Source organism: Penicillium alfredii (genome assembly GCF_028826965.1).
Source record: "Penicillium alfredii strain IBT 34128 chromosome Unknown utg000001l_segment0_segment0, whole genome shotgun sequence".
Taxonomy (NCBI): domain Eukaryota; kingdom Fungi; phylum Ascomycota; class Eurotiomycetes; order Eurotiales; family Aspergillaceae; genus Penicillium; species Penicillium alfredii.
The window spans coordinates 2054680-2076413 of record NW_026622698.1 but is presented as its reverse complement, the minus strand read 5'-3'; the positions used below and the strand labels follow the sequence as shown (position 1 = coordinate 2076413).

Below are 21734 nucleotides of genomic sequence, written 5' to 3'. Positions count from 1 at the left end.
CAATCGGAATATCTTGGTGCATGATAAAACCACCTCCCTTTCTACTGTGTACAGAGTCCCTATGCTAAGCTGGACAGAGTATGATCCAATTCCTCCCACCCTTGCCGTTTCCACGGTGCCACCATAATGCCTCGAAGAGCGTCACCGGTCTTGCCGGTCTGCACGTAGGCCTGACTGAGATCCACGGCATCGAGGTTGCCACGAGGAGGCACACTCCGCAGCGCCCGCTCGACAGCCATTTGTGCAGGGTACGAGCTTTGCGAGGCAGCTGAAAGTTCCATCCAGCCCTGCGGCTGGGCGGGAGACAGCATCACCGCCGCTGTGGCCTCACCGATGCGCCTTGTACCTTCGGGAAGCGCTGCATCACCGGTGAAACCCATGGTCGAAATCGCAGTCAGAAGTTTGATTAGCTTGGCTCGCTCGTGATGCTCAATGTCGTCGCGAGTGATCATGCTGTGGAGATCCGATTCGACCGCGTCGATGACGTCGCGGTCTGCGTCGAGGAGAGCAATGGCCCCAAGAAGAGTGACCGCTCCAACGTGGTCGGGGTGGTTCTCTACGCAATCGAACAACTGCTGTCGAGCGACAGACCGCTCTTCCTCGCCGCCCTTAGCCCATAGAACCTGGGCAAGAAGACAGACCACATCTGGAGCGTTGTTCGCCTCTTGGAGAGCGTCGCGGAACATGTCAATGGCACGGTCCATCGACTTCAAGTAGTAGCTCGCCAGTCCGGCAGTCAGATGTGCTGAAAGGCGAAGTTTGCTGCATGTCTCAGGGTCGAACTTCTCCGCATCCTCTTCGCCAGATAGGGTGAGCGCTGTCTCAGCTCTTTCCGCAGCCTCCTCGTACTCGTGCCGCGCAAGGAGAATGCGAGCCATGTCTGCATTAGCCTGGGCAAACTTGGACAGGGCAGCTGGCGACTCGGACTCCTCAAACTCGGTTTCCATGCTCGAGCAAACCACCTGCAGACTGGACTCGGCGTCCGTGATTTCGCCCATTCTTTCCGCCAAGAGGGCCGAGAGATGCACAAACGGCAGGTCAAATGGACTTTGGCTACAGAGCTGTTGCAGAGCGAAGAATGGTTGGATGAGTTGGGACACCTCGTTGGATGCAGAGGCGTCAGAAAGAAGGTGGTCGAACAGAGTCAATGTGTACTGGCGCTTCGGAAGCATAGAAGATGATTTAGAGATATCAAAGGCATGCTCGAAGAGACCGCGTGCCTCGTTCGAGTCTCCAAAAAGAAGCGCAAGGAACCCTTGGCCAAGCCAAGCCTGCGAGTAATCCGGGTCCGTGGACTGTGCGCGCGTAAATGCTTCATTGGCAAGTTGGATGTCATTGTGCAGCAGGTAGAGCGCACCGAGGTTGGTCCAGACCTGCGCGCTCCTGTCATTCAAATGCAGACTCCTTACAAACGAATGCTGCGCGACCTTGGGACTCATGCTGGTAGTAACCACACCAAGCGCGTCCCAGAACTCGGAGTTCCCGGCTTCAATCTCGATTGCCCTCTTGAAGCACCGCATCGACGCCTTGAGAAATTGGCGCGGCTTCTTGCTCGTGCTGCTCGAAGCCAGATTCACGCTTCGATAGGCTCGGTATTCGGACCAACCGAGGTTGTACCACGCAACGGCTTGAGCATGCACATCTTGCAAAGAGACATGAATAGCACGTTTGTAAGCCAGAATGGACAGGTAGATGCACAAGTCAGTCGACATGGAATCTTCTTCACTAGGCTTGAGCCAGTCCTTCCCAACCCCGTCGATTTCCGTCATGAGATCAAGGGCAGCAGGATCGAGCTGAATGACCAGCAATGCTTTCAAGTCAGACGCAGACAAGGCCTCAACCTTTTTCTGCATGTATGAAAAATTGGCGCAGGCATCGCCCACAGCCTTCCATAGGTTGAAGATGTCACTGCGAACTTGCGCTAGAGAGCTAGCCACGCGGATTGCTTTTTGTGCAAGCTCTGAAGCATCGTGGAATAGACCAGAATCCAGGCTCTTCCACGAGCTCTCCGCCAGAGTTTGAAGAAGCGCGATCGTCACACCGGTATCGTTAGGGCGCGAGTTCAAGACATCTTCGTAGCTATTGATAGCGTCGTCGTATTCGCCAAGCTCCCGTCTCACGTTTGCTAGCATGTACCGCGCAAACCAGATCTGCTCCTTCTCTTCATCTGAAAGATTTGATTCCAAAGTCCGTGCATGTTCGAAAGCCTTGGTGGCAGCAATGTATCGACCGGAGTGGTGATAGCTTTCAGCAAGGCCCACCCAGGAATGATAGTCACCGGGGGCAAGCCGAAGAGCTGCTTGAAACGAAACAATGCTCCGAGAATACTGCTGCTTGTTGATCTGGACTGTTCCTAGGGCCGCATATGGCCAGCTGTACCCCCTGCGCTTTGATCCAGGTGCAGGTTTGGCCTTGCCCGAATCTACCACCCGCTGTGCGATTGCTTCCACCAGATCCCACTCCTTCTGGTCGGCGAACCCACGAGCAAGACGTTCAGCAGCTTCAATTTCTGATGAAGACAACTCGAACGCTTTGTGGAAGCACCTGCGCGCCCTGTTCTTGTCCTTCTTGTAATCCGCGTAGTAGAAGCCAAGGCTTGAAAATGCTGGGGCGTAGTTCATGTTTGCTTGAATGGATGCCAGGAAGCTAGAATAGGCGCCGCTTCGATCTTTTCTTGCTGCCGGCGATGGGTTCAACTCCCATTGACAGTGACCGATACGGTACAGAAGACTGGATTTAAAGTCCTTGTTTTCCGGCTGTGCCTCTTTCAGGTTTGCCAGTGCATCTTGAAGGCCAGCAAGCCCTGTATCAAGGTCTCCGCTCAGCGCCCTGCACCAGAAAAGTTCGCCCTGTATATTGATGTTGGAAGGGTCACGGTGCAGTGCACGCTCCAAGAAGTTGACAGCATCTGCATAATCCTCATCCACTTCCAGTATCACACCAATGCCAAGGAGACAGCTGGTAGAGGTCGATTTCCGCTGCAGGATGTTTTCGAAGATTCCTTTGGCTTCTGGATGGTGGCGGGGCGATTGGTATTGAATCAATGCGTTAGCGAGTGTGATATTGACAGAATCAATCATGTTTGGGATGTCGATTGCTCCGCTTTGGACCAATTCTTTGATATTTTGCAGTCCCTTCCGGGCCACCTCTACTACGCTCTCATATTCCTCAAGTAAAAGGTAGAGATCGGACATGATCCGGTGGGAAATAATCGAGGAACGAGCTGCTTCAAGACCTTCCACCATCAGGATCAGACGATCCTGGGCGGCCAGCTCATTGGTGTCGGCATTTTCAAAGTCTTTGACAGTCACCGAAGCATCTTTCTCATCTTTCCCGGTCGAGTCATCCTGTGGGAATGGGGATATCTCGCTGGAAAGAAATCCTTTGAGGACTTTGCTGAGCCCAGATTCCGGGAAAAACTCAATGTACTCGCGAAGAAGCCCAACATCCCACTGGGAGTAATCCTCAATGTCCTGCCATTCCAGGACAATCTGCCACGCAAGCTCGAATGGATGTTTGATAATCACCATTTCTCGAGCTGACCGGAGAATCTCATCTCGTTTAGTCTTCTTTTCACCAGCAGAGACAACTTTCAGCTCATCATACGCGCGCTGCAGAAGTTTCTCCTCGTATTGACGCCGGACAGCATCGTCGTGAGACCAGTCGATAATGCCTTGGTACAATTGCTCCATGCCGCTTCGCTTGTATGCTTCTCTTTTCACCTCCACCGTAACCTGGTCGATTCGAGCACCCAACCGGGTCCTGCGTTCTCCGATTTCGCGGTTTATAAACTCTTTTTCTTCTGCCTCGGTGATTTCAATCAGGCGAAGGTAAGTTTGAGCAGGGTGAGGTAGGCGTCCTTCAAGAAAGTCGTAGAGGGGGCTACTGGGAAGATGGAGCTCGAGCGCCCGCTTGTATTGCGCCCTCGTTCCATTTTTCCTGGCCAGCTTCGTGTACTTGTCCACCACATCCTGGCAGCGTCCCCTTTCGTCACTGAACAGCCAATATCAGCACATTCCGGTCAATATATCATGTTCCATAGATCCATTGCTTACCCGTCGGCGAATATTTGCCCGAGATTGAGAACTGCCTCGCGATATGGCTCCAGCTTGTGGCTGCCTTGTTTCTCATACAAGCTGATCAATCCCTGCCAAGCCGTGCGGTCGCTCTTCTTGACGCGAGTTGCTGCCAGATATGCCCGTTCCGAGTCGTCATTCTTGTTCAATTTTTCGTTGGCAAGACCAAGGAATACGTGTCTGACAAAGCAGGGAATCCAGTCAGTGGTCAGTCGAGTCGCGAATTAGCGTCATGGAACACTTACGCATGGTAATTCTGGGGCTCCTGTTTCGTAAGTGTTTTCGCCTTCTCAGCAGCATCCTCAAAATCTTTGGCATCCAGAGCTGCTCGCACAGCCTTCAATGCAGCCTTGCTCGACATAGTGCCGCGCAGAAGCTGGAGCAGCGGGGAGGTTCTGGTGTGGTGGAGAAGGCGGATCGGTTAGGCTCGATACGTCACGGCTTATCTGCTATCGTTCCAACACCTCCCCAGCTCCATTTCCCCAGTGTCTTCCTGGAACCGAGGTGCTTCGGTTTCAAGACTCAAGGAGCTGTTTACTACACGATTCAGGTGATGACATTGTCGTGTGAAGGTACCACCCCTCTCGTCCGACCGGAGCCTTTGGGCAGTTGATCAGCCTGGAGGGAGCTCGTTCGACTTGCCAGTGTCTTGGTGCAATCCCCCAGATCAAAGCAAAAGATAGCCTCAAGCCGAAGTGCGGGCTTTGGCTTAGCTGGCTAGCCCTTGGTTTCTCTGGCATCGTGTGGCTTTTGCGCAATCCTAACCTACCAGTTCGTCAACCTTGCACTTAATCGGCGTGAAACCCGACCGCGAACAAAGATGGGCCCTCTATGCCTCCGTGTCGATGGACAATCCTTCCGAGACCCCCAGAACCGAGAGATTATTTTGAGGGGAATTAATGTGGCTGGCGATGCCAAGTACCCCAAAAGTCCCGATATCCCTACGTACATCTCTGACAAGTTCTTCGATGCGGACAATGTGTCCTTCGTTGGACGACCTTTCGCCCTTGAAGACTCCCACACGCACTTCAAAAGGCTTCGGAAATGGGGCTACAATTCTATTAGGTACATTTTCACCTGGGAGGCCATCGAACATGCTGGCCCCGGTATATACGACGAGGAGTGGATTGCGTTCACGATCGAGGTCCTCCGTATAGCAAAGCAGTATGGATTCTACGTATTTATGGATCCCCATCAGGACGTGGTAAGGTTCACCGATGTTGGAGTGCAGTTCTATCTTTACTGAGCGTCTGTAGTGGTCGCGACTGTCAGGAGGATCTGGAGCGCCCATGTGGACACTTTATGCTGCAGGGCTGGATCCTAGAGCCTTCAAAAAGACCGAGGCTGCTCTGGTGCAAAACACATACGATAATCCTTCTGAATTTCCGAAGATGATTTGGAGCACGAATTATACCCGTCTGGTTTGCCAGACTATGTTCACTCTGTTCTGGGCTGGAAGAGACTTTGCGCCAAAAGCAGTCATCGACGGGGTGAATATTCAAGAATATTTGCAGGGTCACTTTATTGCTGCCTGTAAGCACCTGGCCCAGAAGATTCACGACGCCGGCGATCTCGAAGATGAAGTGATCATTGGCTGGGAGAGTATGAACGAGCCTCACCGAGGCCTCGTTGGTGTGCAGGACATCTCAGTGATTCCAGCCGAACAACAGCTCCAGCTCGGAACATCGCCCACCGCATTTCAGGCGATGCTGACTGGCTCTGGACGAGCTTGTGAAGAAGGAACATGGGCCTTTGGTAGCTTTGGCCCCTATCAGACTGGCCGAGAGCTGGTAGACCCAGAAGGAGAGTCGGTGTGGCTACCAGTGGACTACAATGACAGCAAGTACGGCTGGCAACGGGATTCTGGCTGGAAGCTTGGGGTGTGTCTCTGGGCTCAGCATGGTGTCTGGGACCCGTCGAGCGACACGCTTTTGCAGAAGGATTATTTCTCAAAGAATCCTCAGAGCGGCGAGAAGCTTGACTACGAGAAATTCACCAACTCATATTTCTTGCACCACTACCGAGCATATCGAGACGCTATACGGAGTGTCTGGCCCGGTGCTATCCTGCTTTGTCAACCGCCTGTCATGGAGGTACCCCCCGACGTCAAGGGAACCGTTGATGATGACCCGAATATGGTCCATGCTGTTCACTTTTATGACGGACTTACCCTCTTGACAAAGCATTGGTGGGTGTTATCCACTCCTCCGTTGAGCCTTATGTTAATATTTGTAGGAATCGACTCTACAATGTGGATGTCATTGGGGTCCTTCGAGGCAAGTATCTTGCCCCAGCCTTTGCGGTGAAAATTGGCGAGACTGCCATCCGGAACTGCCTGCGCGACCAGCTCAAATTTCTTCGGGATGAGAGCCTGAACTACATGGGAAATCACCCGATGATTTTCACGGAAATTGGAATACCCTATGACATGGATGACAAGCACGCCTACAAGACCGGGGATTATAGCAGCCAAACCAGTGCCATGGATGCGAATCATTTTGCGCTGGAGGGTAGTGCCTCAAATGGGTTTACCTTATGGGTCTATATGACACAGGTAGACATCCCAGATCCCCGTTGAGAAGCATGGGTGCTGACCTCGTTCAGAATGACCATGAATGGGGTGACCAGTGGAACGGAGAAGATCTATCGATCTACTCTCACGACGACTTGCAATTGCCCGGTGGAACCACGACCCGTTCGATTCATCCCCACTCAGCGGCCTATTCCGAGAGCCAGAGCAGTGGGGAAGAACAAGAGATTGGCCCTCGTAATCTCAAACGAGCTTTGACATCTCCATCAATCTCGAGTGACTACTCTCAGGAACCCTTGCGACAGAATCAGGGCTACCGCGCCGCGGAGGCGTTCCTTCGTCCGAGCCCCATTTATGTCAATGGGCGATTGAATCGCCACGTCTTCGATCTCAAGGAATGCACATTCACGATGGCTTTGACTACCCAATCTTCCACGGCATCTGATGCTCCGACTGAAATTTATCTTCCCGACTTCCATTTCCCCGAGGCGAATACTGTGGTCACAGTCAGTGGAGGCAAATGGGAGATTAACTCCCAGGATATCCAGACTGTCAAGCTTCAGTGTCTGCGATGGTGGCACGCTGAAGGAGAGCAGGAGATCAAGATTGAAGGAATCAAGCGTAAACCAGGCGAATTTTCCAACCCGTCGAGCGAAGACGTCACATATCTTGAACAGTGTCAGCGAGGCCAATGTGCGATAATGTGATGCCCTATTTTGCCGGCGTTTGGGATTTCTTTGTATGTTTGAACTCGCTATCGTTTAATTACTGGGGTCAAGAACTCTTGAGTCTGTTCCTCATGTCTTGTCGCTGGCAGACAGTAGGAACAGCGTTCGATCCACGGATCGCGTCAGATAAGATAAACAACCGGTGACGATGAGGGGCCGCCCTGACAGCTCCCAAGTAGCCGGGTCAAAACTGATGAAAAGAACGCGGCAGTAAAAAGAAATCCCAAGCCCTTGACACGTTCAAAATATCTCAAGGTAGGCGCGTAAACGAACAGTGATTGCAAGCCAAAGTCGCAAGGCATTTGGGAGCGGTGTGCCCCTGCCGAGTGGAAAATTCTCAGCCCGAATCGCCAGGCTCCCTTCACTTTCTCTCTCAGACCTGTTCCACCTCCCACCGGTTGACTCGCAAAAGTACCCGCATCTCTGCCCTACGAACCTCGACCCCGTAATCAACTGCATACACCCGGGGCTTGGCGCGCTCAAGTGGCCGTTGCTGCTTTGTCCGACTGCCAGACAACCCCACGGACAGGTTCAACGGCCATCCCCGCGGACCACCGCGATCTCTCCACCACCCGATGATGAAAGAGGCCCGTGCACATTGAATCGAGAAACGATCTTTACCTAACCTTCGTTTACGTGATTCGCAGTCAGGGTGTCGACAGGATGGCTGCCGAGGAGCTGTCGGAGGGCGGCATGACCGATATCATTCGGGCACTCGAGCTCATCCACAACCCTTCGTCAACAAATGAGCTTCGCAGAGAGGCATTGTCATTCGTGGAATCACTAAAGGACAGCGAGTCTGCGGCGCGCAATGGCTTCCTGCTGGCGTCGCGCGCAGAACACGCCCCCGTGGTACGATATTTTGGCTTGACCTTACTAGACCATGTGCTTCGCCACTTGCCATTCACCAACTCCGACGATTCTGCGGGCCTACGATCGATAATATTACAGCTGGCAGAGAACGTTCGGCCGGAAGAACCCGCATATTTCCGCAACAAGATCCCTCAGCTGTGGGCGGAGACGGCCAAAAAGAGCTGGGGACTGGACTGGATGGATATGGATGCCACATTGGTGCAGTTTTGGGGTGCTTCCCTGATCCACAAGGAGCTGGTACTTTCTGTTCTCGAAACTCTATCCGAGGATATCTTCTTCCGGGAGGACACCGTCTCGTCGTTGCGCGGAACTGAACTCAATCGGGCGCTCGTAGAGATCTTCACACCATCGGGCATTGTCGAACAAATCAACCCCGACAAGAACACCAATTCTGTGCTGCGCTGTGGGCAGGAAGGCTGGCTCGTCCGGATCTGCGAGTTTCTTGACAGCTGTGTTCAGAATGTGTCAAGTTCAGCTCAGGCCCGAGACGCCGCCGTGAAAGCTTTGGCAACTCTTAGGTCTGCGCTGTCCTGGTCAATCTACAAAGCCATTGTGGCTTCGCAGGTTGTTTCCAGCATTTTCAGAGCATTGACCTGCCAAGATGACCAGGTACTGCTGGTAAGGATACGTTGAACCCGATATGTGTGCTCTAGGGGAGACTCAATACTAAGGTTGTGATTTACAGGGCGCAATTGAGGCACTCCACGCCTTGTATGGAAGGAATAACATGGGCAACGAAGAGTCCCACGGACTCGTCTTTCAGATTTTCGAGCCCGATTACCTGGTTATCCTGCAGAAGCTCTACGAATGGTCAATTGTGGGCCCTGACGAAATAGATGAGCCGAAATATCTGGTGTCCAAAAAGCTTTCTGAGGTATGGCGTCTTGTTCCTTGCTACTCTGCCGGCTAAGTAGTTAATATTGTGGCGCTTAAGATGGTATCCTATATCGCCGGATGCCTGGAAGATGAAAGGTTCCTTCGAGACACCATTCATCGTTTGAATCTTCCGCCATTCCTACAATTCATGATCAACATCATGCAGCACCAAAGTCTGACTGTCTCGATACCTGTCCTGCATCTCTGGTCCAAATTGCTGGCCATTGAGAAGATCGGCAACCTGGACTTCGTTATCGAACAAACCCCTCAGTTCCTGAACATCTGCACCCAGCGCTTGATTCGCTGGGAATCTCTACCGACTGAATCAGATGACCCCACGGTACAATTCTTGGTGGAGGATATTGATACGATCCCGGAGCGACATGCATTTGTGGGTAACTATCGCCGATACTGCTCGTCAATCATTGAGACCATCACGCAAAAACGCCCCCAGGAGGCATTGAGTGAGATACTGGGCAGAGTTGACGGTAACTTGGACAACTTGTACAGCGGTGTTGAGCCATTCAGCAGTATGTTGAAATATGCATTTCACATTCGGTTGGGCGCTGACGGATCTTTTCAGTGCAAAATTTTACCAAGTCGTCTATTCCCCTCATGCGCGCCGATGCTCAATTTGCCGTTGTGGAGGCAGTCATCAAGGGCTTCAACAAGTGGATCGGTGCCCATGGCAAAGCACCGCAACAGGACGTAAGAAAATTGAAAGTCATCTTGAAGATCACAATTATTGATGGTCAAACAGGAGCAAAAGCGAGCCGAACTGGAACATGCCGTGGAAGGCTGGGCCTCGAGCCTTATGCAAAGAGCCTTTGATGTGAATTTAGTCTTCTGCCAAGTAGCTAAGGCCTATGCTAACAGTACTTCTCCAGGACCCGGTGTTGAAGCAAAGAGTTATCAAGCTGGCAGTTGATATCTCCTCGAGAGCCTTGGACAACCACGCAGGATTTGCGCTCAAAGTCCTTGAGCATATCCTTATGACACGCCTCCCAGACCAACCTGAATATCCACTTTATTCGGAAGCCATCAAGGAACTTCACGGCCTGGCAAGTCATGAACTTCGCCGGCTGGCCATGCGTTATGCCGATTACTTTTCTGTACGCTCTGCCTATCATAATCGTCTGAAGTTCTGCCACTTACTAACGAAACCGCACAAAGACTTTCTACGATTTACTCGAACCGAAGATCAAGGAAATTACTATGGCCAATCGGGTGGACGACAAGCTGCAAATGGAGCTGACCTCGATTCTACTCATCATCATGTACAGCCTTCCTAACACCTAGCTTGCCAGCGAGATCATGCTGACCCTTCGCAGGCAACGCGCGAACAATGTCGATCCTTATGTGCGTCAGTCTCGATTGGCATCCTTTCTCGAGCCGATTAGGGTAGCATGGCAGGACGATGAATTTCGTCGTCTGAGCTCATCCTTCGAGGGTTTCTGCAACATGCTTGGATTGGAGAGAGTTGGGCCATACATGCAAGCCAAGCAGGCCCAGAAGTTAGCAGACTGGTCATCAGTTTCTTTGGATAATGAAGGGAAACTTGTCCAGGAGGAGATGACCAGGAAATTCCAGGTTAGTCAATCAGCTCTATTCTTCAAGTTTCCAGTGATCTGACTTGTGGGATTATAGCTGCTTCCTCTCCGTGGGACTAAGACCATGTTGGCCGTTTCAACGGATAAGCTGAAAAAGAACGCCCCGGCATATTCGATCGCCTGCAATATCTGGCAGGAACTTATTCCTCAAATTCTTCCTACCTTACTTCAGCTTGTCAGGTGCGTGTTGGCTCCATCTTGGATCTATTAATAAAGCTAACCATCCCTACTTCAGCCATGCCCATGCTTTTCACAACCCGGCCAATTGGGAAATGAGTGAGGACATGCGTGTGGTGGTGGAACGCATCCTGACAGATCGGTTTTGGCAAGCTGGTATCTCCAGTGGCAGCCGTGATGAGTTTTATGCCAGAATCACTGCCTCCAAGGCCACTCTTGAGGGATTCGCCTCCTCCGTTCGCGGGAAAATCCGGGCAGTTCGGGAGTCTTGCTATTCCATGCTCTTCAGTATGAGCAGACTACGCGAACATTTCTACGGATTCACTGAACTCCCCGGGCCCCTATCTGAAGCTTTGTTTCAGGACTCACCCAATCTTTCTTCCCACCAGTTTTCCGTCCTTCTGAACATCTCCCGCTGCCTGATCGATGACTGCCCCGTACGGTTCCGGAGCCACTTTCTGCCCCCCATGCTGTCCACCTTATTCACCAATATTGACCGTAAAATCACCTCGGAATGGGAGATCATTGAGCAACGGAGGAACGGACTATCGGATGGCGACTTGACGGATGAGATGAAATCCGAAAGTGTCCTTCGCCAGTTAACGTACTCTGCGGTAATAATGGTCGCCAGTCTATTCGATCCGCAGAGAGGCGGTACGGAATTTCAACAACCTTCAGTAACCCATCTTTCCCAGCATCTCACGCTGATAATCTATGAAAAACCAGACCCAGATGTCGCGGAGACAGACCCCAGTGCACTTCCGCCGACCCCCGAACTCTCCGATTCGATCCGCCACTTTGTGCTCTGCTCCCCCCAGATCTTCGAGCCCGTCATGCTCTTCTGCACGCACGCTCTCCGTATGCGAGACACGCGGTGCTGTAGCATTATCACCCGGGTCATCCGATCGATTTTGCAGGACTTTGCACCTCCCAATGACAGCCCCACGACCGTGACCATCCGCGAATTCATCTGCACAGAGGTTCTCAAGGCATGCATTACCTCTGTACATGAATCATATTTTGTCGACATGCAGAAAGACCTTGCCCAGTTGATTGCCTCGATCTGGGTACTCTACGGCAGCTGCAGCCATACCCCACGAACTGTATTCCTCAGCTTGCCAGGCCTGACTGAGCAGAAAATCGCCCAAACTGAAGCGACTCTCCACCGCTGCGCTTCACCACGACAGCAGCGGGCACTGATCCTCGAGCTTCTCGAGCCGTTGCGTGGAATCAGTATTGCCGAGCAGGGAAAGATTCTCGGCTCTCGCGAGGAGCGCCGCAAAGCCCGTAGCGCGATCCAGGAGCGATACATGACCAACGAGATGGAGACCCAGCAGCGACAACCTCGGGTCGATATCAATGATGGTCCTGACCTGGGCGGTGTTGCTGATCTGTTTGGGTAAGCTGATATATATTGTTGCATCTATGGCCTGCTGCAAATCCTCGAGGTTGTCTTCGTCCAGCTTCTTCATCATTGTCCATTCCATCCTTTACAAACAGTTCCGTTTTGTCCAGAAGTCATCCAGTTCTGCACACACTCATGAGCTACCGAGTTCGTGAATTTGCATCCTGATCGCACATTCTTGGTCCTCTTTTCTTGTTTCCTTGTGCCTTATGGATTACCCCTGCTGTTTGTTCATGGCGCTTTAAGCAAATTTCCATAGATAAATTAAAAAGGCAATGTCAACGTGCTCAGGCACATTTCGATCGAGTCTCAAGGATTCAGGGTAGTACTGGTCATTCCCTTCAATTTTTTACGCAAGACACATGCTTCTACCGTCGGGCAACGAGCAAGTATAGGGACATGACGTACTACAAAAAACCCCCAAACCCTTAGAGCTTGTTTAGACGCATCATCTCGACAGAATTTCGTCCAGTATTCGACACAAGTCACTTTTGCTTGCTATTGTGACAGTTCTATTGCTTCTCGCCATGACCAATGGCGATCAGGCTTAAGGTCCAGCCAAGACCATGGAGCATTTCTCCAGCCCCAGCATCATACAAAGGGTACAACTGTAAACAACTTGAAAAAGGAAAAAGGAAAAGAACATCGCTTAAGAAAACAGTGTCACTGTTTACCGAGTGACGTTGCTCGGGGTATAGGCGAAAGTAGGACGGATGAAGCTGGAGGACACAGTTAGCAACAAGTACACACGTCCAAAGGTAGATCGGCGAGGCAGATCGCAACGGGTGCAAACATACCGGTCACTGTTGTAGACCTTGCCCTCCGAGCCGAGAAGTTCCTTCGCGCGCTCCTTGTCGGCCAGATACCGACGGACCTGGTCGCGGTCTTCCTCGGCCTGCATCACAGGGGCGAGGTGCAGACGGGCCCACATCTTCTCGCGGGAGAGCTCACTATCGCACGCAAAAAGTCAGTGATCATAGTTTAAATCGTGTATTTCAGCGATATCGTTCCGATGTTGCAATTGCGGACTCCCGGGATGGTCGGGAGAAGAATATCAAGGCAGTTCAATGGGCATGTGGGAGAGGCATTGCGATTTGACGTACCGAAGCTCGCGGGCACCATGGAAGTATTTGTACATGCCGTAGGTCACAATGGCACCCACTCCAGCGAGGTAGGTCCACGGCCGGAAACCGCGGGCAGGGATATGACGCTAGACATTAAGAACGGGGAGGGTTAGCTGATTGCTGTGCGATGGGGGCCGGTGTACGCCAGCAGGGCGACCACGAGAGCGCGCGGGGAATGTACCTTGTACTGGACGGGAGCATAGCCCCCCGATGGGGGCATATCCTGAGGCATGGTGGCGGGATTGCGCTGAAGGAAAGGACGTTTTGGCGGGAGAGCGAGGAGGCCCCGGCGATGTTGAAGTTGCTCAAGGGTCACGTGGATGTGCACAGTAATGTGGGCTGCGGCGTCGCCCATTGGTCGGCAGGACTCGATGGGCTTTTTCCACCCGAGCTACATTTGACAGTTCAGCTCGAACGCCTCCACCAATTCCCCATTCACGTTGCGGGCTATGGATGAAGACGACAGACCAAGAAAGCTACCGAAGCTGGACCACGATGAAGCTGCGAACGAGGAACTCGGCCCCGCCATGACCGGCGCTGTGAACATGTCCGAGGATGCGGAGCAAACGGGTGCACTAAGTGCACAAGATACAACCGAGGAAAAAGCCCACGAGGCCTCTCAGCCGCGTGAGGAAACTGGCCAAGCAATGGCGGCTGAATCAACTACTCAAAATGCCCCCGAGGGCGCTGCACCGCCAATGTCTAAAAACCAACTGAAGAAACTCCGCCGCCAAGAACAATGGGAGAAAAGCCGTGCTCAGCGCAAGGATAAGAGGAAGGAAAAGACTCAAGAGAAGAGGGATCGCCGTCGTCAGATGATCGAGGAAGCGCGGGAGAAAGGCGGCGAGGAAGCAGTGGCAGCGCTGCGCAAAACATGGGAATCGACCAAGTCCAGACATCATCGGTCGAGGCTCCTCCCTCTGACATTTGTGCTGGACTGTAGCTACGACGATTTGATGGTGGACAAGGAACGGATCTCGCTGTCGGCGCAACTGACACGGTCCTACTCGGAGAACGCCCGTGCGCCATACAGTGCACACTTGATGTTTACTTCGTTCAATAAATTGCTGAAAGAGCGGTTCGATACCGTTCTCCCTGGTCACAAGAACTGGAAGGGAATCCAGCTCTTGCCGGAAGACTTTGCTCAGGGAGCCGAGAAAGCCAAAGAACAAATGGTTCCTCCGCGGGGAGGCAAGCTGGTCGGGCCATTCGCTGATCAGGCCGATGCGAAGCCAGAAGATGGCGAAGTGGTGTATCTCAGCAGCGATAGCCCGGATACCCTCACCGAGCTCAAACCCTATAGTACATACATAATCGGTGGGCTGGTGGACAAGAACCGACACAAGGGAATTTGCTACAAGCATGCCATGGAAAAGGGGATCAAAACTGCCAAGCTTCCCATCGGTGATTACATCCAGATGGCATCCCGATCGGTGTTGACCACGAACCACGTGGTGGAAATCATGCTCCGGTGGTTGGAAGTTCGGGACTGGGGAGAGGCGTTTATGAAGGTTATGCCACCACGCAAAGGAGGGAAGCTGAAAGAAAGGCAGGGCGTTCAAGGCGAAAATGGAGGTGATGGAGAAGAAGAGGAGGAAGCAGGTGAAGCAGAAGTGTCCGATGGAAACGAAGGAGACGAGTGAACCTTCCTAAAACGGAAAGCACCTCCATTGCGTATTACATAAGCAACAAGCCACCACCGCCCACCACAGCCACTCGATGACGGAGGCGACTTTCTTGTCTTTTTCAGTTTTTGCTTTTCTTCTTTCTTTTGTTCTCTCTCGACAGGAAGAAGAGCCTTTCTTCTCTTCTCTCTTCACTTCTGAACTCCCTAATTCCCTTTCTCCACCTCCCCCCTCACCCGCACTTCCCAAGTCCCTCCCCCCGGTCCTTGGCAGGTGCCCCTCGCAACCATGTTTATGCTCCGCAACGGTAAGCAACGCGTTGTCTGCCCCGCCAAACCCCTCCATACCAACGGTTACATTTCACCTTCGTCATATACGGATAAACTGACATTCCTCATTTTCGTGTTGTCAACAGTGAGCAAATTCCTCTTTGGTGATACTTCCAAAGAGTCCATCATCGAAATCCCGCAGGGCCAGCTGTATCTGGTCCGCCCCTTATCGCCCAAGGGTTATTCCGAACTCATATTCAAAGACGCTGCGGCCACGATTCGGCGCACTGGTCAAGAATTCCAGTACCAGCTGGTCATTCAGAGAGCCTACGAAGAAGGCGAGGAGGAACTCGCAGACGACGAAGACGAAGAAGGCGCCGCGGACGGTCTAGTCGACAAGGACGAGAAGGTCTTTCTGCTTGACCAGACCTTGCACTTCCGCTCGGAGGTTCGTGACGGAGGATCGAAGATCTTGGCGTGGGATGATCTGAGCGGTGACGCGGGTGATCTATTCGAGTTCATTTGCGACCCCTCAGTCCCATCGGACAAAGTAGCTACGTTTGAGCTGGCCGCCCTTCAGTGTCAGTACGAGCGTAAGTTCCGTCGCAGCGCCCAGAAGGCTACCGAGGAAGAGCTGCAGGGGTTTTCATTCCGCGAGGAGAAGCCCATTCCGTCCGCGAGCCCGGTCTCTTCCCCGACCACGAAATCGCGTGCGCATTCCTTGACCTCGGGCGATTCAGCAGCAGCAATGGCACGAGACGTCAAGTATGCTCAGTCTAAGGGCCAACTCAAGTCGGCAGCAGCGGATGAAGAACCTACCACTGCTCCAGCCTCTGCAGCCCAGCCTGAAGCCAAGGAAGTTCTCAGCAAGGAGAAGGCTGAGCTTCACCTGTTTGACTTTTCCACCGGATCTTTTGTCCTGCAGGACTCCGACGTGCTGGCAACTGTGACTGAGATTGGAAACTGGCAGTACTGGCTTCAGATCAGCGGCAAGGACAAGGATTGGCTGGGACAGGCAGTTGTGGGCGATATCAACCCCGTCTTCAACTTTGAGTATCTTTCGTTCATCTTCAATCACTACTCAGAAGATGGAGCGGCATACTCCTGGCTGCTGCGGTTCAAGGACCAGGCCTCCGAAGAGCGGTTCCAGGAGGGCTTGATGCAGGCGCTCTGGGAACAGCTCAACGAGATGAAGTGGACCAAAGTCAAGGAGAATGATCGAGAATATGTCCTTGATGCATTCCAAGATCTCACCATGGAGGATGCCGACGACAGGCCGGAAGAAGAAGCAGAGGAGGAGGAGCAGGAGGAAGAGACCGACCAGGATGATGGTCAACGCAGCGAGCACTATGACTCGGACGAGGAAGAAGAGGATGTGGTGACGCGGGATGAGGATGGCAACGTTAATTCTCAGCTGGCCGTGGGATACAAGCATGACCGTTCGTTTGTCGTTCGCGGGTCGAAGATTGGTGTTTTCAAGCATACCCCGAACAACAATCTTGAGTTCTCTACCAACATTTCCAAGGTGGAAACTCCAAACGGCAAGCTGTTCAGCCCCAAGAAGGTCATGCTGCACGCGGAGGACCGCAACATGGTTCTCCAGAATGCCGACGACCCCAATTCACTGTACCGCATGGACTTGGAATACGGCAAGATTGTCGATGAATGGAAGGTCCATGATGACATTCCCGTCGATACCTTTGCGCCTGAGAATGTGAGCAACTATCTCCAACCCCACGAACTTTGCTAGATGAATGGATGGGCTAACAATAAAGTACAGAAATTCGCGCAATTGACCTCGGCGCAGCCGTTTGTGGGTGCATCCAAGAATGCCCTCTACCGGATCGACCCTCGTGTGTCAGGCAACAAGCTCGTCGATAGCGATCTGAAGCAGTATGCTAGCAAGAACGACTTTTCGGCTCTCGCCACAACCGAGAAGGGGTATCTTGCTGTCGCGTCGAACAAGGGTGACATCCGGATGTTTGATCGTCTGGGAATCAATGCCAAGACTCATATTCCAGCTCTGGGCGAACCGATTATCGGTCTGGATGTGTCCGCCGATGGGCGCTGGGTGCTCGCGACATGCCGCACCTACTTGCTCCTCATCGACTCGATGCAGAAGGATGGCAAGAATGAAGGCAAACTCGGATTCGAACGCTCTTTTGCCAAGGATTCGAAGCCTCAGCCCCGTCGCCTGGGTCTCCAGCCCGCGCACGTCGCGCAGTTCCAACACGAGACGAAGCAGCCTTTGGCATTCACCCCGGCCCGCTTCAACACCGGCGTTGACTCCGAGGAAACGTCCATTATCACCGCCACCGGCCCCTTCATCATTACCTGGGGTTTGAAGAAGATCATTGCTGGTCGCAAGGATCCGTACACCATCAAGCGCTACGGTGAGAATGTCATGGCCGACAACTTCCGGTTTGGCTCCGACAAGAACGTCATTGTTGCTCTTCCAAACGAGGTCAACATGGTCGCCAAGCGCAGCTTCCAGAAGCCCACACGCGAGAGCATTGCTGGCCCAGTCACGCCCAGCCGTGCCCGAAGCGGCCGATGGGGCAGCCACCTCGGCAAGAACGATATTGTCAACTCTCCATACTAAGATTCCACGCTCTTCATTTTTCTTTGTGTTTTTCTTTTGATTTGTACCATTACCCATACCCCCTGTTGTTGATTGTTTTACGTTTCGTTTCGGAGAATTCAAGCTCTTTTTGCTCCTGGTCCTTCAATCCATTTTACCGTGCGGTTTTTGGGTGCTTTCGGCGAGCAATTAATCCACACTGAAGAACTGACAAGTCAGATGCTTGAGACCGACTCTTTCTTAGGTAGCTTTAGGTAGAATACCAAATATTCAACAAATAGCTCCTGCTATCAACAAGTATGCAATCGGAGAGCCTTTGCCTTGGTGATTTTAGTGCTTATTTGTGTTGTAAATTCTGTCCTATATATACGTATATATTTTTGGAAATTGTTCTTCATGATCTATCATTATATTGAGGCCTTATCTACAATGTATCATTTTCCACCCCGTATTCATCAGTAAAAAGCCCCCGATGATCCCGATCCATATGCTCATAGATGCGGTCTTTGGAGAAGGGGTTCCCACAAAAATAGCACCAATGAGTCTTGCACCGCCTCACCGTACACACCACATGCCCACACCCCGAGATCTTCTCCGTCAAGGTCCCACACCCAGGGCACGGCTTGAGCCTACTGATACGCCACGCCGCAGCCGACTCATCCGCAATCCGGCGACGGCGCTCTGCCTCCTCCTGCCGCCTCAGATCTTGTGCGGCGCGAGCATCCGCCAGCGCCTGCTCGGCCAGCTGTCGCTCATGCTCCAGCCGCTGCCTCTCGACCTCCTCGACGCACTCGGTGCATGTCCAATGCCTGATCTCGGGCGGTGCACCGCGTGCACAACTGCGCTCCATGTACTCCTTCGCCGTGCAGCAGTCCCCGCACCAGGCGTAGATCAGCGTCCCCTGGTCGCGCACGGCGTCGGCGAGATTACATACTGCGTGGATGCCCATGCCGTATTTTGCTAGCGTGCGTGGTGTTGGCAGTCGGCGACAAAATGGGCAGGCTAGAGCGGCGGTGTTGATTATGCTGCCTGCGGCGTTGAGCCCGTACCAGCTTGCTAGGCAAGTATTGCAGATCTGCTGGAAGCAGCCGCGTCGACCGCAGGCTGGGTTCAGGGTTCCTGCGCGGAAGGCTGAGAAGCATAGCGAGCAGTCGACCTGGCTTGTTTTGCGGTCGTGGACGATATCCTGGAGGGTTGTGATCAAGGACGCGGCGTTGTGGATGGGCTTGCCGCTGTGGCTGAGTGTGGCCTTTTCAGAAGGGAACAGTCCGATGCGAGAAAGGAAGCCGTCGACGCCCATTGCGGAGATGGTTTGGAACAGTGATCGGTTCTGGAATGGCTTTGCGTCAGTGTTTTGTGTGTCCCGGACCAGCCAGGCCAGTGTGTTCTCGGCCGCTATCTTTCTTGCTGTCAGTTCGATTTCCGTGGCCGGATCACAGCCTGAGGTGCATGGAGGGCAGATGAAGTCTGATTCATTGAAGCGAGACGGTCTATACGGCCGAGGCCAGATCATGCGATTCAGACATCGCTTGCACTCAACCACTGGCGCAGGGACCGGGGTTTGTTTCGTGTCTTTTAGCTTGCTCTGACGTCGACAATAGTAGCACTTTGCTCGGACATTCAAGGCATCGGCGGCATAGACAACATATTGGGCCCTGCACGAGTGAACACCACACTCCACCCATGTGGCCTCAGATGCAGTGGTCGTGTTTTGCGATACCCGTGTTTGAATACGGTTTTCTTTCTGCGCGGCGTTCACGTAGTCGGTGGCAAGGCAAGCTCCACACTTGCCGCTGTCGCCCATGATGGTGACGGAGCGGGGATACTGGCAAGAGCGGCAGGTAGCCAGCGGTCCAATCGAAGCAACCGCTTTGTTTGGGGTCCATGAAACACGGGCTTTCAAGGGCGTGTCGAGATTGAGCTCGAGCATCTTGAACGCAACCAAACGTTCAAATAGAACGCGATCACCGGAGTTGACAAGCACCTTGAGCTTCTCCACTACAGTTGTTTCTCCTGAAGCTGAGTATTGCTGCTGCTTTTGATAGGCCTCGTCCGCGTCAATGAGGAGCGTCAAGCAGCCAATTGTCCAATTCTCGGGAGTCGAGGCATCGTTCCATTTATCCTTGAATGCCAGCATCTCGCCCTCGGCTGCATCCGTGAAAGGGGCGATTCCCAATCGTAAACTGAGCGCAGCCACAAGAGCAGCAGGACGAGCTGACAATCGTGTACCTGGCACAATAACATGGAAGAGAATCTTCCAGAACTGGCGGTTATGTTTCTCCAGTGCCAGGGCCAGCGGAATCCGAGGAACGGGTTTGGCACTTGCATGCTGAATATGCTCGGGCATCTCATCCGCAGAATTGACTACAGTGAGTCGGGTGAGGATACGGCTCAATCGTCGTAAGATGTCGGCATTGCAGAAGCGACCAATTTCCAGCAACTCGGCTCTCGTCAAGTCGAACATCGGCTTTTCATCGTCTTCTTTGTTCCTTGAATCGTTATTTGAAGACGAGAAGTCGAGAGTAGGATCCAAGAAAACACAAGGGAAGCGTTCCATTGCAGGAATATTGTCGATTATCGACTGGATCTCTTCGGTGAAATCGTACGACTCCTCCAACCATGCCTTCATCTTTGCTTTCTCGCCTGCATGCCCCATGCGGTTGAGGCTCTGGGTAAAGGCAAGAACGATCTCGTCGCGACGAAAGTAGTTTCGGTCATTACATACGGCTCTCCAGAGTGTTCCAAACACAGGGTTGAGGGCAATGGCCCGGATATCGTCGTGTATGATCTTCATCAAGTGCTTGACGGCAATCTCTTTATAGTCCTCATCTTCATTCCACCGCTTGGAAAATTCTTCGACAGGGGTGTTTTTCTTCGGAAGGTATCTTTTCATGATCTCGGCGGTTAATTTGATGGTAGCGATATTTTGCATGTAAGGCGCATTCTTGAAGCCAGGAGACGCAAAAAATAGTCCAACTTGCCCCGTGTCTTCATCTTTAATCTGCTTGATCCCCTTGACAGAAATATATCGCGATAGATCTGCCGGCAGAGCCAGCTTATTTCCTTTTTTGCTGCCAGCCACAGGCGCCTTTTCCAAGCCCATCCATGCCAACAACAGGTCGACGGTTACCTTGGAGATACTTCCAGGACTGGAATCGCGGAGATACACACATGCGCCGCCGGTTCGTGTGCAGAGGAAGTTATAATACGCAGCACAGTTCCGCGGCATATCAGGCTCGAGGATCGCAAAGACCTGCGCCTGTTTCTCACCCGCGCGCAAGGCATTAGAGGCAGCAACCCAGTCGGTAAATGCCGACCCAAACCCCGAATAGGAGTCTGTCTCAGACAAGGCGGTCCTCTCCTTGAGCGGATTGTCACTCAGAGAAACATCCGCGTCGTTCGCGTGTGGGGGAGCATCTGTGTAGAGAAAAACAAGTGTTTTCGCATCCGATCGCATCACCTCATATGCCTTAGCCAGTGCTGTTTTGGTGGCTTCTGCATAATCGCCTCCACCATAAGGCTCGAGCTGCTTGGCCATGGCGACCAGATCGGGCTGTTGTTTCGCTGGATCATCGTCCGAGTTCTGCTGCAGCCATCCTGACCACTCTAGGGGGGTCTCATCGTTGTAATCGCGGTAAGCAAGCAGCCCTATACGAGAGAAGCACCCTGTGAGAGCGGAAATTGAGATGGTTTGGGGAAGAGAGATGTTCAGTGCATGGAGATAGTTGCTCATCGACGCCGTTGCGTCGGCGATGATGAGCAGGTCGTACTCATCCATTCTAGCATGTGAGGAGGCGGTTGAGGATTAACAAGATTTTCTTCTACGGAATAAATCAGACACGCTAGCATTATATATTCAC

General features: G+C 52.6%; 7 protein-coding genes across 7 annotated transcripts; 4 read left to right on the top strand and 3 right to left on the bottom strand.

Annotated features, from left to right (window-relative positions):
- Positions 1-59: 59 nt before the first annotated feature.
- NUU61_000777 (SKI complex subunit tetratricopeptide repeat protein SKI3) lies at positions 60-4437 on the bottom strand (the record flags this gene model as incomplete). The annotated part of the gene is made up of 3 exons (XM_056651360.1): positions 60-3993; positions 4056-4256; positions 4322-4437. The coding sequence occupies 3 exons, from the start codon at positions 4435-4437 to the stop codon at positions 60-62; spliced, it is 4251 nt and encodes a 1416-aa protein (XP_056516210.1).
- A 459-nt stretch (positions 4438-4896) lies between these two features.
- On the top strand, positions 4897-7313 carry NUU61_000776 (sterylglucosidase 1; the record flags this gene model as incomplete). Its single annotated transcript, XM_056651359.1, has 4 exons — positions 4897-5280; positions 5333-6264; positions 6312-6630; positions 6681-7313. The coding sequence occupies 4 exons, from the start codon at positions 4897-4899 to the stop codon at positions 7311-7313; spliced, it is 2268 nt and encodes a 755-aa protein (XP_056516209.1).
- Positions 7314-7997: 684 nt separating this feature from the next.
- Positions 7998-12273, top strand: NUU61_000775 (karyopherin MSN5; the record flags this gene model as incomplete). The annotated part of the gene is made up of 10 exons (XM_056651358.1): positions 7998-8825; positions 8893-9081; positions 9142-9613; positions 9667-9791; positions 9844-9915; positions 9971-10195; positions 10257-10360; positions 10415-10673; positions 10731-10873; positions 10929-12273. 10 exons carry the CDS (start codon positions 7998-8000, stop codon positions 12271-12273), a joined length of 3762 nt encoding a protein of 1253 aa, XP_056516208.1.
- Positions 12274-12945: 672 nt separating this feature from the next.
- Positions 12946-13631, bottom strand: NUU61_000774 (putative NADH-ubiquinone oxidoreductase subunit GRIM-19; the record flags this gene model as incomplete). Its single annotated transcript, XM_056651357.1, has 4 exons — positions 12946-12994; positions 13073-13225; positions 13379-13485; positions 13581-13631. 4 exons carry the CDS (start codon positions 13629-13631, stop codon positions 12946-12948), a joined length of 360 nt encoding a protein of 119 aa, XP_056516207.1.
- Positions 13632-13848: 217 nt separating this feature from the next.
- On the top strand, positions 13849-15042 carry trm10 (tRNA (guanine(9)-N(1))-methyltransferase; the record flags this gene model as incomplete). Its single annotated transcript, XM_056651356.1, has 1 exon — positions 13849-15042. The coding sequence occupies one exon, from the start codon at positions 13849-13851 to the stop codon at positions 15040-15042; it is 1194 nt and encodes a 397-aa protein (XP_056516206.1).
- Positions 15043-15312: 270 nt separating this feature from the next.
- NUU61_000772 (uncharacterized protein) lies at positions 15313-17895 on the top strand (the record flags this gene model as incomplete). Its single annotated transcript, XM_056651355.1, has 2 exons — positions 15313-17007; positions 17074-17895. 2 exons carry the CDS (start codon positions 15313-15315, stop codon positions 17893-17895), a joined length of 2517 nt encoding a protein of 838 aa, XP_056516205.1.
- A 403-nt stretch (positions 17896-18298) lies between these two features.
- NUU61_000771 (uncharacterized protein) lies at positions 18299-21652 on the bottom strand (the record flags this gene model as incomplete). The annotated part of the gene is made up of 1 exon (XM_056651354.1): positions 18299-21652. One exon carries the CDS (start codon positions 21650-21652, stop codon positions 18299-18301), a length of 3354 nt encoding a protein of 1117 aa, XP_056516204.1.
- Between the last annotated feature and the right edge of the window lie 82 nt (positions 21653-21734).